Raw genomic sequence first — 18329 nt, forward strand, 5'->3', positions numbered from 1 at the left:
TTCTCTTGATTGACCCGGAGACCCAACTAAAAGAACAACAACAAATGAATGTGTATGCAGGTTGGAAGGTGCCTTAAATAATAAATATATATGCAACCTATCTGGATCGCAAGTTTTTTTTACTTGTTATAAAAGTACAGACAACAAAAGGCTCCATTCTTACAAGACCAAGGTAATCCCAATGGTGAAACCGGCAAGTTCCTGTGTGCACGTCACATTTAAACAAACAGGAAGTAGAAAGGGGTCTGTCTGAGAGACACACACGGGGGCCTATCGGTAGCTTTGACAGAAGAATGCTTTCAATAGGAATTTATGGTGACTAGTGTAGCCCCTCCCCCCTTTGGCAGTACTTCTGATTCGAAAGATGAACGCATTTAAGAACTGATATTTGCTGAATTAAAAGTTTGCACTAAATAAATAACTACACCACTCGGAACGTGAAAGTCACAGAACACTCATACTGATGGCTGTGTCCACCTTTAGCATCTCATTTCTGAAACAGTAACATATTTACTTTCATATGGTGCCATGAATAAGTGCAGATCTGGGTGTAGGAGCTGAAACAATCACTCACATATGGTACATGTTTTTTGTTTTTATATAATTGTAATTTATTGAATACGGGGTTCACTCCTCACTTATATGCTGTCATCCAAATGAATACAACAACAAAAACAATTTACAAAGGACATTTATTGAAATTGCTTTTTGAAAGAACATCACTGCTGTTTTCCTCATACTGTTGTTTGTACAGTGTAGGAATATATTCATCTCTGGTTTATCGGACATTTGAAATGCTGTACTGAACATACGATCCAAATGGAGAGAACAGGGCAGATGTGTTGGTTGAAGTCCCTGAGAGTGGATTGGACTGCAGCAAAGGTTTCAGTGGTAGTTGATATACAGCATGCCAACTAATGGTGGGGAAAAAACAATACCTTCAGCTTTCTGAAACAAAATAACACCTTAACATTCAATATAACTGTTCTGGATTGTGCGCTTAAGAGCCTTTGTACGTACTAATGAAAATAACGAAATACCGTGAACTGATGGGAAGCAATAGAATGCCAATAAACTATTGTAATTAACAATGACTCTGCCGTCAATGCTTATCGGTTTCTGAATTAAACAAATCAATTTCAACACAATTGGGATAACATATTCCACTTCATTTGAACATCCCATTGGCAGCTGGAAAATGATATGTAAACCTACTGTAAAATTATTCTTCATAAAAAGTAGATGTTAAAATTAGTGTCACTTCAGCTGCACAGGCCACAACATGTCCAAATCGCACCATTAAAGTTTTACATTACTTTGGCAGACGAGACCCAAGAGACAATCCATGTTTAAACATGATTAACCACACAGTATTCATGACTTCATTCATGAGATTAATATATTTGGTACATGCTTCATTTATATAGTGCAGTACACAGTGTATGGTAGGCAATAATATACCAACAATTATGCCTGCCACTTACAAATAACCATTCCCAGTAGAAACTGTTCTAAAATAGAAATATTCATGTTCAATGATTTAAAAAGGTTGCCAATTTAAAATGTCAAAACCTACACCTAATATATATATATATATATATATATATATATATATATATATTAGTTCTATTGAAAAGGGTATTGGGGAACTATGGCATCTCAAAACCAATAGTAATCAATATTTTGTATGTGAGTGTTGCAGTACTACATTAATACCCAAAAGACTCCTCAGACTCAGGGATAAGTGTTAGACTAACTGTAAAATATGAAGCCAGGAATAGTCTTGGATTTTGAAGGCCTTCATTAATTACAGCCTGAGAAAGACTCTGCAAACCAAACTTTATGCGTAGGAACACATCATCATTAAAGAGGTACTAGCAGGAGAGTCTGGGATGCGTACTGTGGTGGCAGAAGACTCGAGGCTTCATGCAAGTGGAATTGGTGACAAGGCTTTAGTTGTTTTCTGAGGGGAGACGTTTTTGGCCAGCAAAAGCAGAGTATTAAGTCTGTTTCAGGAGTTATAACTTGTCACCCTCAGTCAGTGTGGCATTAAGAGTTTGCATTTATAAAATAAAAAGTAGATTTAAATGTTTTAACATTGTCTTAAATGCAAAGTAGTATTTTTATCACCCCCTGATGAAAGGTGATTTTGATTGTTCTGCTTCTAATGCAGCAGTTTAAAGATGCACGAGTCAGCATTGCGTCGATATGTCAGCAGTGTCAGATATATATATATGTAATAGGAGAGCTTGGCTATGTGCAGCTGTTTTACACATCCTGAACCTCCATGGCCTCCTTCGGCCAGGAGTAGCAATCCAGGGAGAAGGAGTCGTAGTCAGGGCTGTAGATGTGAGAGCGGATGAAGGCCTCTTTGTCTTTAGGCTCAGGGTACCACGAAGCAATGTCCTTCTTATAGGCATAGTCCACAATCTGAAAGGAAATAATTCGCATTCAAGATCATCTCATTGGAGTTAAAGGAATATATAATAATCACACACAATTAGTAGCTTTAGGCAAAATCTAGGTACTACAAACATTTAATTCAGGGACTGCTTGTAGACACTGTTTGCTTCAAGTGTTTTAAGGAAGATAATGTCCTGAAAGGGTGTTTTCCACCGAGTTAAAATTATTAATTTGATAAAACAACTGTGTTCCTAAATTTGAGTTCAAATGAACAGTAATGGAAAGCAAGGGATTTCAATTCACTCATGAAGGAACAAAAGTAGAAAAGCATTTTAGATGTAATCCAAAGGCTCAAAGACCATCTAATCCAGAGTCCAACGGCAACCCTCACCTTGACAGCGATTTTGAAGGAAACCTCCCTGATGGTGCTGAGAGGAGGGTACAGTCGCCCTTCAGCCAGGTTCTCCTCTGTCACCATCTCAGCGATGGCCTGAGGGGGATACAGTTTTCACTAGAGTTTGTGCATGTGAAGAAAACCACAGACCTCAGAGCAGCATCTTTCTGTGGGCTTCATGTAAACTCCAGTGGGTCATTTTGCTGTACTGGTTGCCAAACAGCTACATTTTAAAAGATTACATTACTGAGACTCAGAGTGATGACAATTAGACCCAATTTCAATCACCCAAAAACTAAGGTGACTTCATGTCATTAAAAGCAAAAACAAGGATTTGATATACAGAGGTGTGAGTGGCAGGCTGTACCTCTGCGGTGGTGAGGAAGATGTCATCAGAGATATGGCGTACGCCACAGGCTATCACCCCCAGAGCCACCCCTGGGAACACATAGGCATTGTTGCCTTGGCCTGGGATGAATGTGCGTCCATCAGGCAGCGTGACTTTATCGAAGGGACTGCCACTGGCAAAGATGCCACGACCCTGGCAAAAAGGAGTGGGGAAAAATTACATTACATCATTGAGAAATACCATAATTATTCTGAAAAAGGTTATGCGACAGAACTTTGCATCCACCTCTAACATGTCTACCTCTCGTTTTCTTTTACATCATAAACCCTCATATCTTACAGGCAAGTCACCTCTGTGCCATTCTTTTTTTCATTTCCCCTACAAATTATACAAAATAGTACACTAGGATTAACATGCAATGCCAAAAAGGAACAGCGTTTAATCACAGCTACAATATCATGTATGTTCTGTAGTTTTTCCGTTCACAGCATTTTCCTGCTCCTACAAATTAAAGTATGGATTTGGACAGCTTGGTTTTTGCCAGCAGTAGATGCACATGTGAGAACAGCACATGTGGGAGGGAGGCATACCTCTGTGAGCCGGTAGCACTGCTCAGCTGTACACTCCGCCTTACTGGTGGGGTTACTCAGGGCAAAAATGATGGGCTTCTCGTTGAAGGAGGCCATGTCCTTTATAATCTTCTCTGTGAAGGCTCCATTAATGGCAGCAACACCTGAAAACAAGATGACAGGCTGATGGTCAGACAGCTGTACATCGGAAACGTTTTTAAATAAGATGCTTTTCACTTCAGTTAGTCAACTGTTGTTGTATGGTTGAGGGAAGACCAGCGCATTAGTGTGTCCTTTCACTAAGTCGGGTTGGCCTTGTGATCACGTTATCAGCTACATACTAGCCTGGCCCATGTCTGCAGGCCCCTGTTCCCCCACTGGGAGGGCCCAGTGTGCCCTGCCTACCTATGATGGCCGTGGGCTTGACGATCTGCACCACCTCCTCCAGGGTCCTGACCTGCGGGTGATCCTGGGCGAACTGCTCCTTCTCGTGGTTCAGGTGTCCCCGGCCCTGCGGATCATAGCACAGACAATGTCACACACCCTGTTGTCCCCATATGTGTCCCCCTCACATTCTCACTTCAGCTCCTGTTCACTTAGTAACTGGGACTAAACCAGATTAGCCACTTGCTGTGCAAGACCAGCTTTAAATTGCATGAAGCTCAGAGCAGCAGGGCTTTCTGTAATACTGTGGCAGCTGTGTGGACAATTCACTCCAGCTTTCTTCCCAAAACAAAAAGCAAGAAATGTAATCGCTCCCACTGGTAGACTAATGGCTTCTAAACTGACATTACTTTTTAAAATTGAATTTAACAATTAATTTTTTATGTTCACATGTATCAGATGGCATGGGCAAAGGCTTAGTGATAATAATCACTAAGCTGTTCGTGATGTTTCAGGCTTTGCTGGAGTCTTCTCAATTGCCTTCTCAGGCATCACATGCAATTGAAGAATGCCTGGAAAAGAAATACAATCTGTTTTTTTTATCAGCTGCATCATAAGACTATTTTATCCTTCTCACCTATGAATCCTATTATGACCACTCCGATCACAGTGGCCTTGGGGACTTGGCACGTAACTTCAAAATGTCACTATAGTAAGCGTACTGATGAAAACTACCTTGCACCTTGCAGATTACAGTCAATTAGCATGATAACATGGGTCTCTGATGATTCGGCAGGGCTCTAGGTTCAGATGGCTTGGCTGGCCTCTCTTCAGAATTACAGTCAAGTTTTACCCACATAAAAAAATAATCAAAACTGGAGCTCTTTGTGATACTTTGATGTTCTTCCCCCCCTCTTATACTTCATTATTTACAATTCTTAGCAAACACCCTGATCCACGGCAACTTACAATCGTTACAATAAATCACATTATTTTAACATACAATTACCATTCATACAGCTGTTTTTGTTATTTTTACTGGAGCAACTGAGGTGAAGGACCTTGCTCAAGGGTACCACAGCAGAACAAACCACCTGGGATTAAACTCAACATCCAGAGCTCAGGAGTCCAGAGCCCTAACTGCTACTCCACACTGCTGCACTGCAGATTCACCAATGCAAGCACAAGCCATCTAAAGGAGTGGATTTGAGGAGCTTGTTCAATGTAGTCATGGCGCCCTTGAGGGTATGCTGACTCAGAAGGTGGCGAAGGAAAGGGTGTAAGTCGGGCATAACCTTGACAATGAGCCCCTTGGAGTCAACCATCCAGATCTTCTTCACAGCTTCGGAGTGGGGGATGCCTTGCTTAGCCATGGCCATAATGATCAAGTGGGCAATGCCCATGGCAGCCTAAAAGACAAGGACACAGATACAGGCCATCAGGAGACATGGGCAGGGACTGAAAGACTCAAATAGTCATCAGTAGCAAAGAGACCATAAATGAGCAAAGTGGATTTTCAAGTCACAAAATAGATAAGTAAATATATAGTTAGAATCATAGGGAATCTGTCATGAAATTAAGTCATTACAACTTTTGATGAAGTTCCAATTCATACAACATAGCTCTAAAGAGGAATAACTATCACAAAACAATCTCAATACATCAGGAGCAGTTGTAATTCACAGCATGTGGAGCAGTTCTGGCATTCTACCCTGATTTTAAAGTTCTGGCAGGACATGTGGCATACAATGGGTGGAAATAAGTACATTGTTGTTGATCAAGTCTGATTGGTCTAATTTTGAAAAGAGAAAGTTGCGACTTGGTTTTCATTGCAATAGGATAATGTATTTTCCTTACTTCATCAAGCTAAATACAAAACCAAGTTTATCAAGTTTTTAAATTAAACACATAAACTCAGTCACCCAACCTCAAATACACACAGACAGCCTCACCTCTCCGGCTCCCTGGAAGACAAACTTGTGTTCGGAGAGCTGGTTCTTGGTGATCCTCAGGGCAGCGAGGAGGCCAGCCACGGCGACGGAGGCGGTGCCTGACAGGGGAGATGAGGACCAGGGAGCTTGTTGGCACTTTTGTTTTCACCATTACGAACAGCATTAGAACCCTTTAAGACCTCGTTAATAAGGGGCACCTGACACTAAAACATAAGACGACAACCATATTGGAATACCTTGAATGACAACCCATGAAACTACGAAGCACTATGCCAGTCTCCATCAGGCCTCCAGGTCACAGACTGTGATGACGGGCAACCATAATCATGCAGCCTATTAGAAGAACTGCCAAGAGAATCTTCTGATCTACACTCCAAAAATTTCACGTCTCATGCATTTGTTTAATAAAATACATTCATAACTCATTAAGGAACTAAGAAGTCACGGAAAACAGACAAATGGAAGAAAATAAATCTGAAATATTGGAATGTTTCAGTTCTGATCAAATCTGAACTCTGATCAAGTTGCTGGAATCTGCCTAACACTATTTGATTTTGCCCCAAATGTTTTTGGTAGAAACCAAGCTTCAGCTGTTAGGCAGTTGAGAATAGACACACACACATACATAAATAGTAATGGACCTATACCATAGTGTGAACACATGAGGGCAACAAAGAGCCTCCTTCTACATCTCTTTCCTAATTTCTCAGTGGGATTTAATTTGTGTTGAGCTCCAAAACCTGTGCACTACAGGAGGCCTTCTTTTAAGAATTAGCCAAACTCGTGTTTTGGCAGTTATCCTTCTCACGACATGATGGAGATGTGTGCAATGTTGCCTGCACTGAAAATGAAATTCTGGCCATGGACTACAGGAAGTCTATAATGTGTGAGCGATGAGCTGTTCAACATCCACGACTTGATAGCAGTGCTACCTGAACTGATAGCTTCTCTCAGAGAGCAGTGGATAGTACTGCCTAGATAAGTGACAATCTCATGTGTGTCCCCAGGCTGCAGAGTCCTGGTGCATACTTGAGCTCCTATTCCTGTGCAGCAGCATCAGCCTGCATTACAAGTGACTCAGACGGATATCCTTTTAATACAGGGGCTTCCTGCTCCATTTGGCACTAATGCCCCCCAAACGAGCCCATGCTTTTATAAACACTGGTGGCATTTAGATGTTTATACAGAGGCTTTAGTGGATATACAAATAATCTCATCTCTTTCAACAGGAAGGTCACTCCGCTCCTTATGTGGTTTTTCAATTACATGTATGAGATTGTTCAGGAAAGCCATGACAGGGCATGGAGTTTTATAGAAAAACAAGAGAGATTCACTGGATGAAATGGGTGCCATACAGTTCCACATCTATGCACTTTTCATAGGATGTCATATTATGTATCCAGAGACACGAGTATTTAAGTATTTATATATACTGTGGCCATTTATCAAGTGAATACAACATCAGTTTCTGACAAAGTATGAACACTAAGTGTGCCTGCAGGCAATGAGTTTCAGTCTGACAGACGGTCTAAAGATCAGCCCAGATAACCTGCTTTATTTATCCTTGCAATTTCAGCCATGTATCGTTTTACTGCTAAATGTTGAGGTGTTTACCCCAGTGACACCACACAATTCAAAACAGATTGTTTATACATATAAATAAACAATGGCTAGAGTCTCCTAAATTTAATTAAATTTGTTTCCTGCCCCACCCCTGCTGCGAACTGTTGCTGTGGCCAAGCTGGTGTTCAGGGTTGGATACTGTGGCACCCTGGATGCGAGAACTTAGCATTGTCTAGTCGTTCAGTATCGCAACTGCTATGAAAGGCACTACATAAGAGCAAGATTTTACTCTAATTACATTTAAAAAATCCTGTAGCTGGGTCTTTGCAGACATATTCCACATTGAAGAGTCTAACATTTATTTATTTGTGGGATAATTCACCTAGGAACTGAAGCAGGAGGTCACGAAGACAGGCCTCTAACAAACAAAGATGCACTGTAATATCAGAGAATCCACTGAAAGACTTGTTCACACATCCCATCCCACTCTTGCTCCAAGTTCGGTTCAAACATTTTAAACAACTCTGGTAAATACAAGCCTCTGTATCAATGCAAGGCTGTCATTTGCTGTATAAATGACTCGTATAAAAAAATGTTCCTTAGATATCGACCTCCAGTCTTGAAAGGGCACTACAGTTCAACGCAGTATGATATAGTCTAATAAAATGTATAACTGCTTTCCCATATCCCACAGTACAATGACAGTTCATTCCATGTGGGGGGAAGGGGGAAAAGTGGTTTTGGAAGGACAGGGCTAAAAGATATGTGAACTGGGGAATTGTGTACACCACAGCTCCCCAGCGATTAGCTTCATATCCTTATATGGCTTTCTGAATGATCAAGCATAAGACTTTCTTAAATTAACATCCTGTTTTAGGTTACTTACATTCTTGTTAAATTGAATTATTTTTTAAAGTGTACAGAATATGACTTTTTTTAAAGTCACATGGCTGTAGATTTAAAACCAGTCCACTGATATGACTTGCCTTCTCTTTAACATTTATTTACCTGTAGTGAGGTAACATTGCACATAGTATGGGTTACAATAAGTGTATACATCACATCTATCCATGATACTGTGCCAGAATCCTTGTGCGCATGCTTGTTTGTATGGCAGGGAGATCATCTAACTAGTAATTTAATGAGGCAACTAGCCATTTAGTGGAGGTTCATGTAGATATACTTATGTAATAAAATATGTGCATGTGTAGTTGTGGTAGGGACACTTTCCACCACCTTTTGATAGAGGGCCAGAAACATACTTTGCCATTTCTCCTGCAGCTGTGTTTCCAGTGCAGTGAGGGGAGTCGGTCTCTATGGTTTCAGTTCCGAGTGGTTCCATCTCATCCAAAAAATGTTTTATGGGACTGAGGTCAAGATTCCGAACAAGTCAAGAATGTTTTTTTCACTGGATCAAAGAGATCTCCAAGCTGCCACAACACGCCCACTGGCCCACAGGAAGCAAACCGTGTGTTGCAAGACTCATCACTCCACGGGACGCTCCTCAAAATGGTTTGCCCTCAGCTATCTTCACCCAATGCTTGCGCTGTAAATGATTCTCACAACACTGAACATGTCCCAAAAGAGGTCTTTTACTTTTATTTTGTCTCTTTGGGTCCTGTCCAGTACCTCCTTGGTCCAACGTTGAACCGATCTTGTTACATCTGGCCCTATGCCATTGTAGTGTCTCCACACGGTGCACACAAATCTGTGTTTCTTCGAGATATCTACACACTTTTAGATGTGCACACATACATGAAGTAATCAGTGTATTACCTTTACAATTAGCCACAGTGAATAAGACACACAAGTGCAGATACTGGGCTTCTGAAGAGTATGTATGGCCACTAAGGCAGACCCTATAACTAAAGGATGGCAGAAAGGTTTCGTAGGAGAATTGACAGGGTGTTACTCATGGTAATACAAGGCATGGTGTTTTAGAACTGAAACATCTGAAGCTTCATGTCTGTTATGTGCTTTAGAGGAGAGAATGGCTCTCTAATCCCAGATGGGCCACTGAGAGATGGAGGAATGAAATTGTGGACTTGGGACAGAATCTTAGCTCACCTGTCACAGGCCGATCTAACTATTCTTGGCAACATCAGTAGTACATGTTTAATCAGTAGTGCTCAAGGAGAACTAATTCCCTGTGTTGGCAGAGACAATTGGTTCATTGCTCAATACAATCTTGACAAAAAAGAATGAGCCTTGAACAAATATCTGGCTTGTCTCCCACTTAAGTAATTTAGCTGTTATCATTTACATTACAGCTGGAGAGATTATATGATCTAAGTCAGTGACTCATAGTTTAATTAAAAACAAAAATGAAAAATGTGTGCATTAATTTCTAAATAAACCAAAATTAGTCTCTAATCCTCATGTCAATCAGAATTCAGTTCTGTGCACCCTCAACTCCTAGCTTTCGGCTGTATATTTAAACCAAGGCCTCGAGATTCTTAATAAACTGCAAAGGGCAGTATCAGTATTGATGAATAACATCTATTCATTAAAGGAACACCACAGATGCTGACTGCTTAATCCAGTCCTTTTTATTCTGGCCAACTGAGTGTTTAACCCAAGAATAGACTTCTGATCAAAGTTATTCAAAAGCTTTATCCTGCAGAGGAAAAAAATGCTCCAGATTAAAAGCAGCAAAGTAAAAGACAGCTAAGGCACAGAAGGGAGGAAATAAAATCATATAATTTTCACTTAGTTGGGGAGTTTTAGCTGAACCTAGTTAGGTCCCAGAAGCACTGGAGTTAACACTGCACTTCAGTAGAAAGCTTTGAAAGTCATACTGTTCATCTCTGGCCTTCTAGATCTGATATTAATTGGGACTTAAATATATAATCTCCGGAATAAATTAAGCCACTTCCTTAACAATGGGCTTTGGGTGAAGGGAACAAACTGTGAAGTCTGTACGGATTCTTTCGCTGTCACTGGGGTGGGCCTTTAAGGAGAACTGATGGAGTTATCTAACCATCGCGCAAGTCATCATTACCAGACTGTTAGAAAGGCATCCTCTCCTCGGTAGCCTCTTATGATCTTAATATTACAGTGAAAACAGGGAGGGTTGTTCCTCTCACTTTATTAAAAACATTTTTAAGAGATTTAACTAAAGTACGATCCCTGTGAAGGCCGGGCTGTATGTGTGTGGTCTAACCAAACATATAGCATGACTTGCACAATGAGTAAACAACCAGCCAACCATCCACATTTATACTTGTATAATAATTAAAGCCAGCAGCGTCGTTACAAGGAAAAATTTGCAGACAAAACAGCTGACCGTGATACAGCTCAAAGCTTGTTTTTCTGTACACACTGTACTTTACATACATTTACAGACCAAGGCCTTGGAAACTCATGAGGTTTTGTGGTACTTGGCCTGGTATCTGTCACAACAGATGTTTGAGGGGTAGAACACCATAATAGATTTTATAAAATGCATTACAGCATACACTACCAAAGTGTCCTAATAGAATTAGATTTGTAATATAGACCTATATATAATACTCGTATTATAAAAAAATGTACATATATAAAAAAGTTGCTATTACAAAGGTTAGATAAAGAGAAAGTGCTGTATTACTCTTCAATTGCTAGAGAACTATTGAAATGTCTATGAAGGCTTAATCTTGCACACAGAATTTCCTAAACTTGCAATGTTGGGCCAAATTTTGCTTACAATTAAATGAAGAGGTCAAACAGAAACACAGGTTAAGCTATGCTTTAATCAACAGGAGTGCAGTGATGAATGCAGACTAAATTCACAGGATTTCCCGGCAATTGCCGCTCAACAGTTTGCTTTTGAAGTCATAATCAGTGTGTGAGAAGTAGCACGAGTAGCCATGTTACTTTACTTCACAAGACATGAAGGACATCATATTCTTCTGCCAGCTCCTACTAGTCCTAAAGCACAGTCCAGTAATCAGATTCCAAACTCTCCACCATGGCCAAGACCAAAGAGCTGTCCAAGGATGTCAGGGACAAGATTGTAGACCTACACAAGGCTGGAATGGGCTACAAGACCATCGCCAAGCAGCTTGGTGAGAAGGTGACAACAGTTGGTGCGATTATTCGCAAATGGAAGAAACACAAAATAACTGTCAGTCTCCCTCGGTCTGGGGCTCCATGCAAGATCTCACCTCGTGGAGTTTCAATGATCATGAGAACAGTGAGGAATCAGCCCAGAACTACACGGGAGGATCTTGTTAATGATCTCAAGGCAGCTGGGACCATAGTCACCAAGAAAACAATTGGTAACACACTACGCCGTGAAGGACTGAAATCCTGCAGCGCCCGCAAGGTCCCCCTGCTCAAGAAAGCACATGTACAGGCCCATCTGAAGTTTGCCAACATCTGAATGATTCAGAGGAGAACTGGGTGAAAGTGTTGTGGTCAGATGAGACCAAAATCGAGCTCTTTGGCATCAACTCAACTCGCCGTGTTTGGAGGAGGAGGAATGACCCCAAGAACACCATCCCCACCATCAAACATGGAGGTGGAAACATGGTTTGGGGGTGTTTTTCTGCTAAGGGGACAGGACAACTGCACCGCATCAAAGGGACGATGGATGGGGCCATGTACCGTCAAACCTTGGGTGAGAACCTCCTTCCCTCAGCCAGGGCATTGAAAATGGGTCGTGGATGGGTATTCCATCATGACAATGACCCAAAACACACAGCCAAGGCAACAAAGGAGTGGCTCAAGAAGAAGCACATTAAGGTCCTGGAGTGGCCTAGCCAGTCTCCAGACCTTAATCCCATAGAAAATCTGTGGAGGGAGCTGAAGGTTCAAGTTGCCAAACGTCAGCCTCGAAACCTTAATGACTTGGAGAGGAACTGCAAAGAGGAGTGGGACAAAATCCCTCCTGAGATGTGTGCAAACCTGGTGGCCAACTAAAAGAAACGTCTGACCTCTGTGATTGCCAACAAGGGTTTTGCCACCAAGTACTAAGTCGAAGGGGTCAAATACTTATTTCCCTCATTAACATGCAAATCAATTTATAACTTTTTTGAAATGCATTTTTCTGGATTTTTTTGTTGTTATTCTGTCGCTCACTGTTAAAATACACCTACCATTAAAATTATAGACTGATCATTTCTTTGTCAGTGGGCAAACGTACAAAATCAGCAGGGGATCAAATACTTTTTTCCCCCACTGTAGGCTACCAGTGGGAGCTTGGATCTCATTTTTATTAAGCTCAACTGTGCAGTAAAACAAAAACAGTGGCTCCTTGAGAAAATCCCAGCAGTTGCCATGAAATACCATTAGCTGGAGTCAGTGCTGTGGGAATGTCTATTCTCCCATTCCTTCTCTCAGTTTACGCAGGGTAAGTAGGCTGGAAGGTACTGTGGGAGCCGTCTTACATTCCCCTGCTAAACTGTAGTAAAGGGAACAAGGAGGTGGGTGCTGTTGGGCCACAGAAGGTGCTGCTGTGTGGGTGTGCGCATACTTTCCACAGTAGAATTATACACAGGGCTTGGGAATATTTACTTTGCACATGTATGCAGAAATACAAATGTAATTATTGTTGGTCCATAGCATTGTTTGGGAGTAAAGCAATGGAATAGTTACAAGTTGTTTTGGTTATTTTTCTTTTTTTTTCATTTAAATTTTAATATGAGTAGTTTCCCTTTTCTCCACAATTTACAGAAAACCCTAACGGCCCAGTGTCAGTTAAAAGGGCATTGGAAGGCATTTTATATACTTGTGAGAAATGTCCTGTATTTGTGCTTTAAAAGAGTGAATTTTCTATGTGTCAGACAGTATGTAAAGCTCATCTTCCAGGTCAGCAATGAGTATAACTCCAGATGGACTGCTTAAAATAAGTTATGAGTTTTAGAGAAGATTCTAGTGGGAAAACACATGTTCCTGGCCGAAGCTCCAGTCTTCAATGCCCTCTAAAGACTCATATCCCCTGCCTTCAATGATGAGCAGCACCAAGGCAAGACTGTCTGACTCATTCTGCGGTCAAGGCTCTGATAAGCAGCACATATTTTCCCACATACAACCCTGCTGTTCAATACTGGAGGAACAAGAAGGGCAGAGTGAGAGCCAGGTCACAGCGCTTCTCGAGGCACAGACGGACTGAGGAGCTCTGCACTTGCCACTAAACGGTCCCATACGCCGCTCAGGAGGAAGCACAAGAGCCTTGGATGGCAGGCAAGCTCGCTTGTGGGACATTTCATACTTCAAGACAGTGCTTTAATAAATAATGACTTGTAACTTCTCACACAAAACCACTCATTGGCACAATCTATATTTTGGAATGTACAAATCCAGCTGGATTAAACGGCACATTGTGCGCTTTGAAGGGAGGGCTCTGAGACTGGGAAGTGGCTTGGCCAAGATCCACAGTGGAAAGAGACGATAGTTTGGGCTGGTCTCCTGCAGGGAGCTGTGCTTTAGCCCTGCAGGTGAAGCACTGCTGGGGAGGCTAGAGCTCACTTCTGATTGCCAAGCCTCCAAAACCGCAGACACACACTGTGGCTGCCAGGCTCACCTCTCAAGATGAGCCGTGACCTCTGAGGTTTTGGCAAGGCAATGAAGAGGCACATTTCTACAAGTCCCCTTGACTCATTCAGCCCATTTCCACTGCTTTCTCTCAGGTGCAGAGGAGCATTGTCACATTGTCTTTCATTTTATTTTTTAATCAACCAGTATGTATGTTCCGTCCTTCTCAAACAGCAACTTTAAATATTTCCCACAGAAACAGTTGTAAGTAAATGATAAAATGAAAGGCCCCTCCAGATATACATTCTACAGCCTGGGAGCTGAGCACCACAGGCCACCGCAGTGTTATTGTACAAAATAGCATGAGAGAAAAACAACAAACCGGTTCAAAGTATAAGTCCCTTCAGCAAGCTGCATCTTTAGATGAATAGAAGTCTCTCTTGGTGTAACAGAGTGCATTTCTATAGACTCCACACAGAGGATTAATAGTGACTGATGGGAAATGGGAGAAAGTAATCAGTTACTTACCTTGAATGTCATCATTGAAGGTGCAGTATCTGTTCCGGTACTTGTTCAGAATGCGGAATGCATTGGAATTGGCAAAGTCCTCAAACTGGATTAAGCAGTTCATTCCATATCTGAGGAGAGACAAAGAGGATGATATTTCCACTGATTAAATTACCTCAGGCAGAGATTATTCACACTTCCACATACTTTAAGATAATGATCAACAGTAAGTTAATATCTGACCTGATCGCAAAATAGCTGAAAATGTCTAATGTCCATTGACCGAAGCAAGCAATATCCTTACAATTATTCACAATAAGAAAGCACAAATGCCAGACTCAACACAAAACCCTGTACAGATTTTTTTTTTTTTTTTTAATTTCCCTTGCATTTCCTTCTAATTTGGGACCTTTATACCAACACAGATGAGATGAAGATGGACACACATGCCCTCTGTGCATCGGCCATCCTAATTGGTATACCATATGGACTTAAAGCAAAAGCCATATGGACTTAAAGACCTGTCTTTTATGTATGAAGTATGAAAGGTCCAGAAAGAATGCTTGCTCAGTGTTCAAGGTTGTTGTGCTTCCTTCCTAGTTCCTTACAATACATTGTGAGATTCTCCTGCACGTCTTTACTGGAAAATGTGGTTCACAGGTGATTATATACATTTTTAAGGTTAAAAAAAAGGAGAGGGAAAACCCTAAAATACAATACAATAAAATTCTGCATGCATTGCCTAATGACATTTCTGAAATAAATAACCTTCACAACCAAATTAATATGTAATGTAAGTTTTTATATCTACAGCCATTTCTTATTTCGTTCAAAAGACATGTATATTACACAATAGGTGACAAACCCCAAGCTCCATATGTCCCCAAGCTCCACCCCCACATCCACTATCTAGATTCTCTGAATGCAAACCAGATGGCAATCAGTCATCAATGAGACTCCCCAAAATAGCTGAATACTCAGACATCTGTGTTTAGTGTTCTTAACGGTGTGCTTTGAAAAACATCTCACAAGGGGAATAAACAGAACCAACTGCAATCGGATCGTGACTCCAAAAGAACAAACCATATTGAGTCATAACCCATCAAGACCAGACAGCCAGTTTGCAAAGGATAACCTTCAAAAGATCACCTGACCAAGCTGGCAATGGCAAAGAAAAGTGGGGCACCGGATAATTAGTAGCTCCTCAGCTTAAGAACTCTCTGCAAACACACACAACTATCCCTTACAAATAAACACATTTGAGTTCATTAAAATGGTGACTCCGAAATCGGACATTAGCATATGTTTAAAAACCGTGGCAAATGAAATCCAGATGATTATGAAAAACAAGCTCAGCGATAACTTTCTTTACCAGAAAACACCTCATCGAACCGCACCCACTCCCTCCCAATCACTATTCAGTCCCAAACTGGGTTGCTCAATGTCAGTTTTGGAAACTTGATTCAGACTCTGCTCTACCAAACTATACACAAGGAAATTATATAAAATTTGGACAAATATATAAAAGTTGGTTTGATGGTAGTTGTTTTTGACAGAGGTCACATTTCAAAATAACATTATGACAGATTTTTGGGTTATGAGTCTTTTGGCACAATTATTCCAAAAACTACAGTTGAGAAGCAAGAGAAGCCTCATCCCCACAACTGCCTCCCAGACACAGCTGTACATTACAGTATTGGCTTTCAAAGATTTCACCCTCACTATTCCAAAGGATCAGATATCAGTTGACATTTGTTTAGAATACACATCCTGATTGCAAGGCAGTGAACAGGAAGACACATTTGCAGGCTTTTATTTACATTTTTCTCACTGGACAGAATACAGTCTGTGAGCGTGCAAAAGCCTGGCACTAAAATGCTGTGTAGTTTCAAGGTTTCATGAGATAATAACTTAATTCTGTATTTCTATGTTCTGCAATGAGGATTATAATTCTGATATAGCTGGTACTAAGTTTGTTTGCTTCTAAAGTATATTGATACAATACATAAGTATATCAGGAGACAGAGTAAGTTAGGATAAATACCAACAATCCACACCAGTGCCACACAATGAATAGTCATTATCATTTCTAACCTTACTAAACCGGTAATTAATATTTATGGTTGTATGGAATTGTAACTATAATTAATAATCTGCCCCAATACTCATGTTGGAGTAGGCAGAGATAGCTGCTTAAGCAAGGGGATGTTTATGAACCCTATAGTGGAGTGTCAGAGGCTGTCAGGCTCAGCTCTATGTTGTGTTTACTAGAATGAAGAGTTAAGTAAATGTTCAAAGGAAAAAATGTGCTAGCTGGCAGGCACAGTCAAAACAGAAATCAGAAATGCACTGTAAAGTATTTTTCCGATCATAAAAGGAGGATGCGACTGATCTTTTGGCACCTCTACTGTTCTGAATCACAAAGCGTTCGCACACAATGTCACGGAGTTCCCCAGCACAAAGCAAGGGCAGTACTTTTCCTGCCCTCTGCTGCTGTAGCAACACACTGTGTCAGAGAAGCCCACACTTGCCAGAAATAGCGCAGTCTTGGTTTCAACATGGGAACAGAGCTGGAACGCACTACCATTCCCAGACACTCATCTGGGCTGATTTCACAGTGCAGCTGCTCGGGCGCAGTCTGGGCTTGGCGGCTCTGAGGAGAGGGAGTCCGCTCGTGAGCAATGCTGCACATTGATCACCACCGGCTCCGTCCTGTCCTTTAGAGCCACAGGCCCACAAACAGGACTCCTGCTGGATCATCTGTTAGTGGTCTTTCAAAAGCCTAGAGGACAAGATTCAATGCAGTGACATTATCTGCCTTGTCCTTGTTTAGTTTCCTATAACATTATTCAAAAGATTAGGCTGGCACTAAGTGTGGCACCACAATCCAGGCTTTTACAAGCTTGGACTAAATTAATTTCCCCTTCAATTGTATTGACTTTGTTATTACTTAATATATTATTTTGTGTGTAGTGAACAGTTGATAAAAAGCACCTTAATAATGGAAAATATTGTAATTAATTTATACAACAAGAGGGTGGCACAGTGGTGCGGTGCTTAGCACTGCTGCCTCACAGCTCTGGGGTCCTGGGTTCAAATCCTGACTTGGGGGGGAGGGGTGTCTGTGTGGAGTTTGCATGTTCTCCCTGTGTCTCCCTGTGGGTTTTCTCTGGGCACTCTGATTTCCTCCCACCCTCCAAAGTAATGTGGGTTAGGTTGATCGGTCTCTCTAAATTGACCTGTGTGTGTTGCACAGCAATGGACTGGTGTCCCATCCTGACCCTCACCAGGATAAGTTTTGAAGATGGATGGAATGATACAACAAGAGATACCCTTCCCACTCTGTATGGCCATTGTTATCATGTGCTGTTTGAGCATGAGAGCACAAAGCAGCAACCCTACAGATAAACAGAGCCTTTTGCTGTGGTCATGATTTAAGAGGAGGATTCAGAATATCATGGCTTCACAGCCCTTTTCCTCTACAGTAAGAGACATGCTTCAGATTATATACCTAGATGAAACGGCAGTATGTTCCAGAGAGATTTGTTTTCCTGCAATACAGGAGACCCACTAACTCATGGGACTATTGTTATTCAATTACAGGGAGGAAGTAGCAGCAGATTCCATGATGAGTCATACTGGGATTAAAACCAGTCTCAAGAGCAATATCATGCTTCAAACAAATCTCTAATTTTCTGTAATTGTAATACAAATGTAATACAAATGTAATGATGAAAAATGACAAGTTTCAG

The 18329-nt window shown here is 41.2% G+C and overlaps 1 protein-coding gene across 1 annotated transcript in view; it reads right to left on the reverse strand.

Moving 5' to 3' along the window:
• Window positions 1-675: 675 nt before the first annotated feature.
• me3 (malic enzyme 3, NADP(+)-dependent, mitochondrial) overlaps window positions 676-18329 on the reverse strand; it is a 51005-nt gene continuing 33351 nt past the window's right edge. Inside the window, exons 8-15 of the mRNA XM_066706284.1 lie at window positions 14599-14708; window positions 6052-6149; window positions 5395-5508; window positions 4121-4226; window positions 3737-3879; window positions 3165-3338; window positions 2795-2893; window positions 676-2430 (exon numbers count right to left, since the gene is read on the reverse strand). Of these exons, the coding sequence (XP_066562381.1) occupies window positions 2269-2430; window positions 2795-2893; window positions 3165-3338; window positions 3737-3879; window positions 4121-4226; window positions 5395-5508; window positions 6052-6149; window positions 14599-14708 (1006 nt within the window). The 3' untranslated portion in view covers window positions 676-2268. The remainder of the gene's footprint in view (window positions 2431-2794; window positions 2894-3164; window positions 3339-3736; window positions 3880-4120; window positions 4227-5394; window positions 5509-6051; window positions 6150-14598; window positions 14709-18329) is intronic.

Source organism: Amia ocellicauda, chromosome 6 (assembly GCF_036373705.1).
Source record: "Amia ocellicauda isolate fAmiCal2 chromosome 6, fAmiCal2.hap1, whole genome shotgun sequence".
Taxonomy (NCBI): domain Eukaryota; kingdom Metazoa; phylum Chordata; class Actinopteri; order Amiiformes; family Amiidae; genus Amia; species Amia ocellicauda.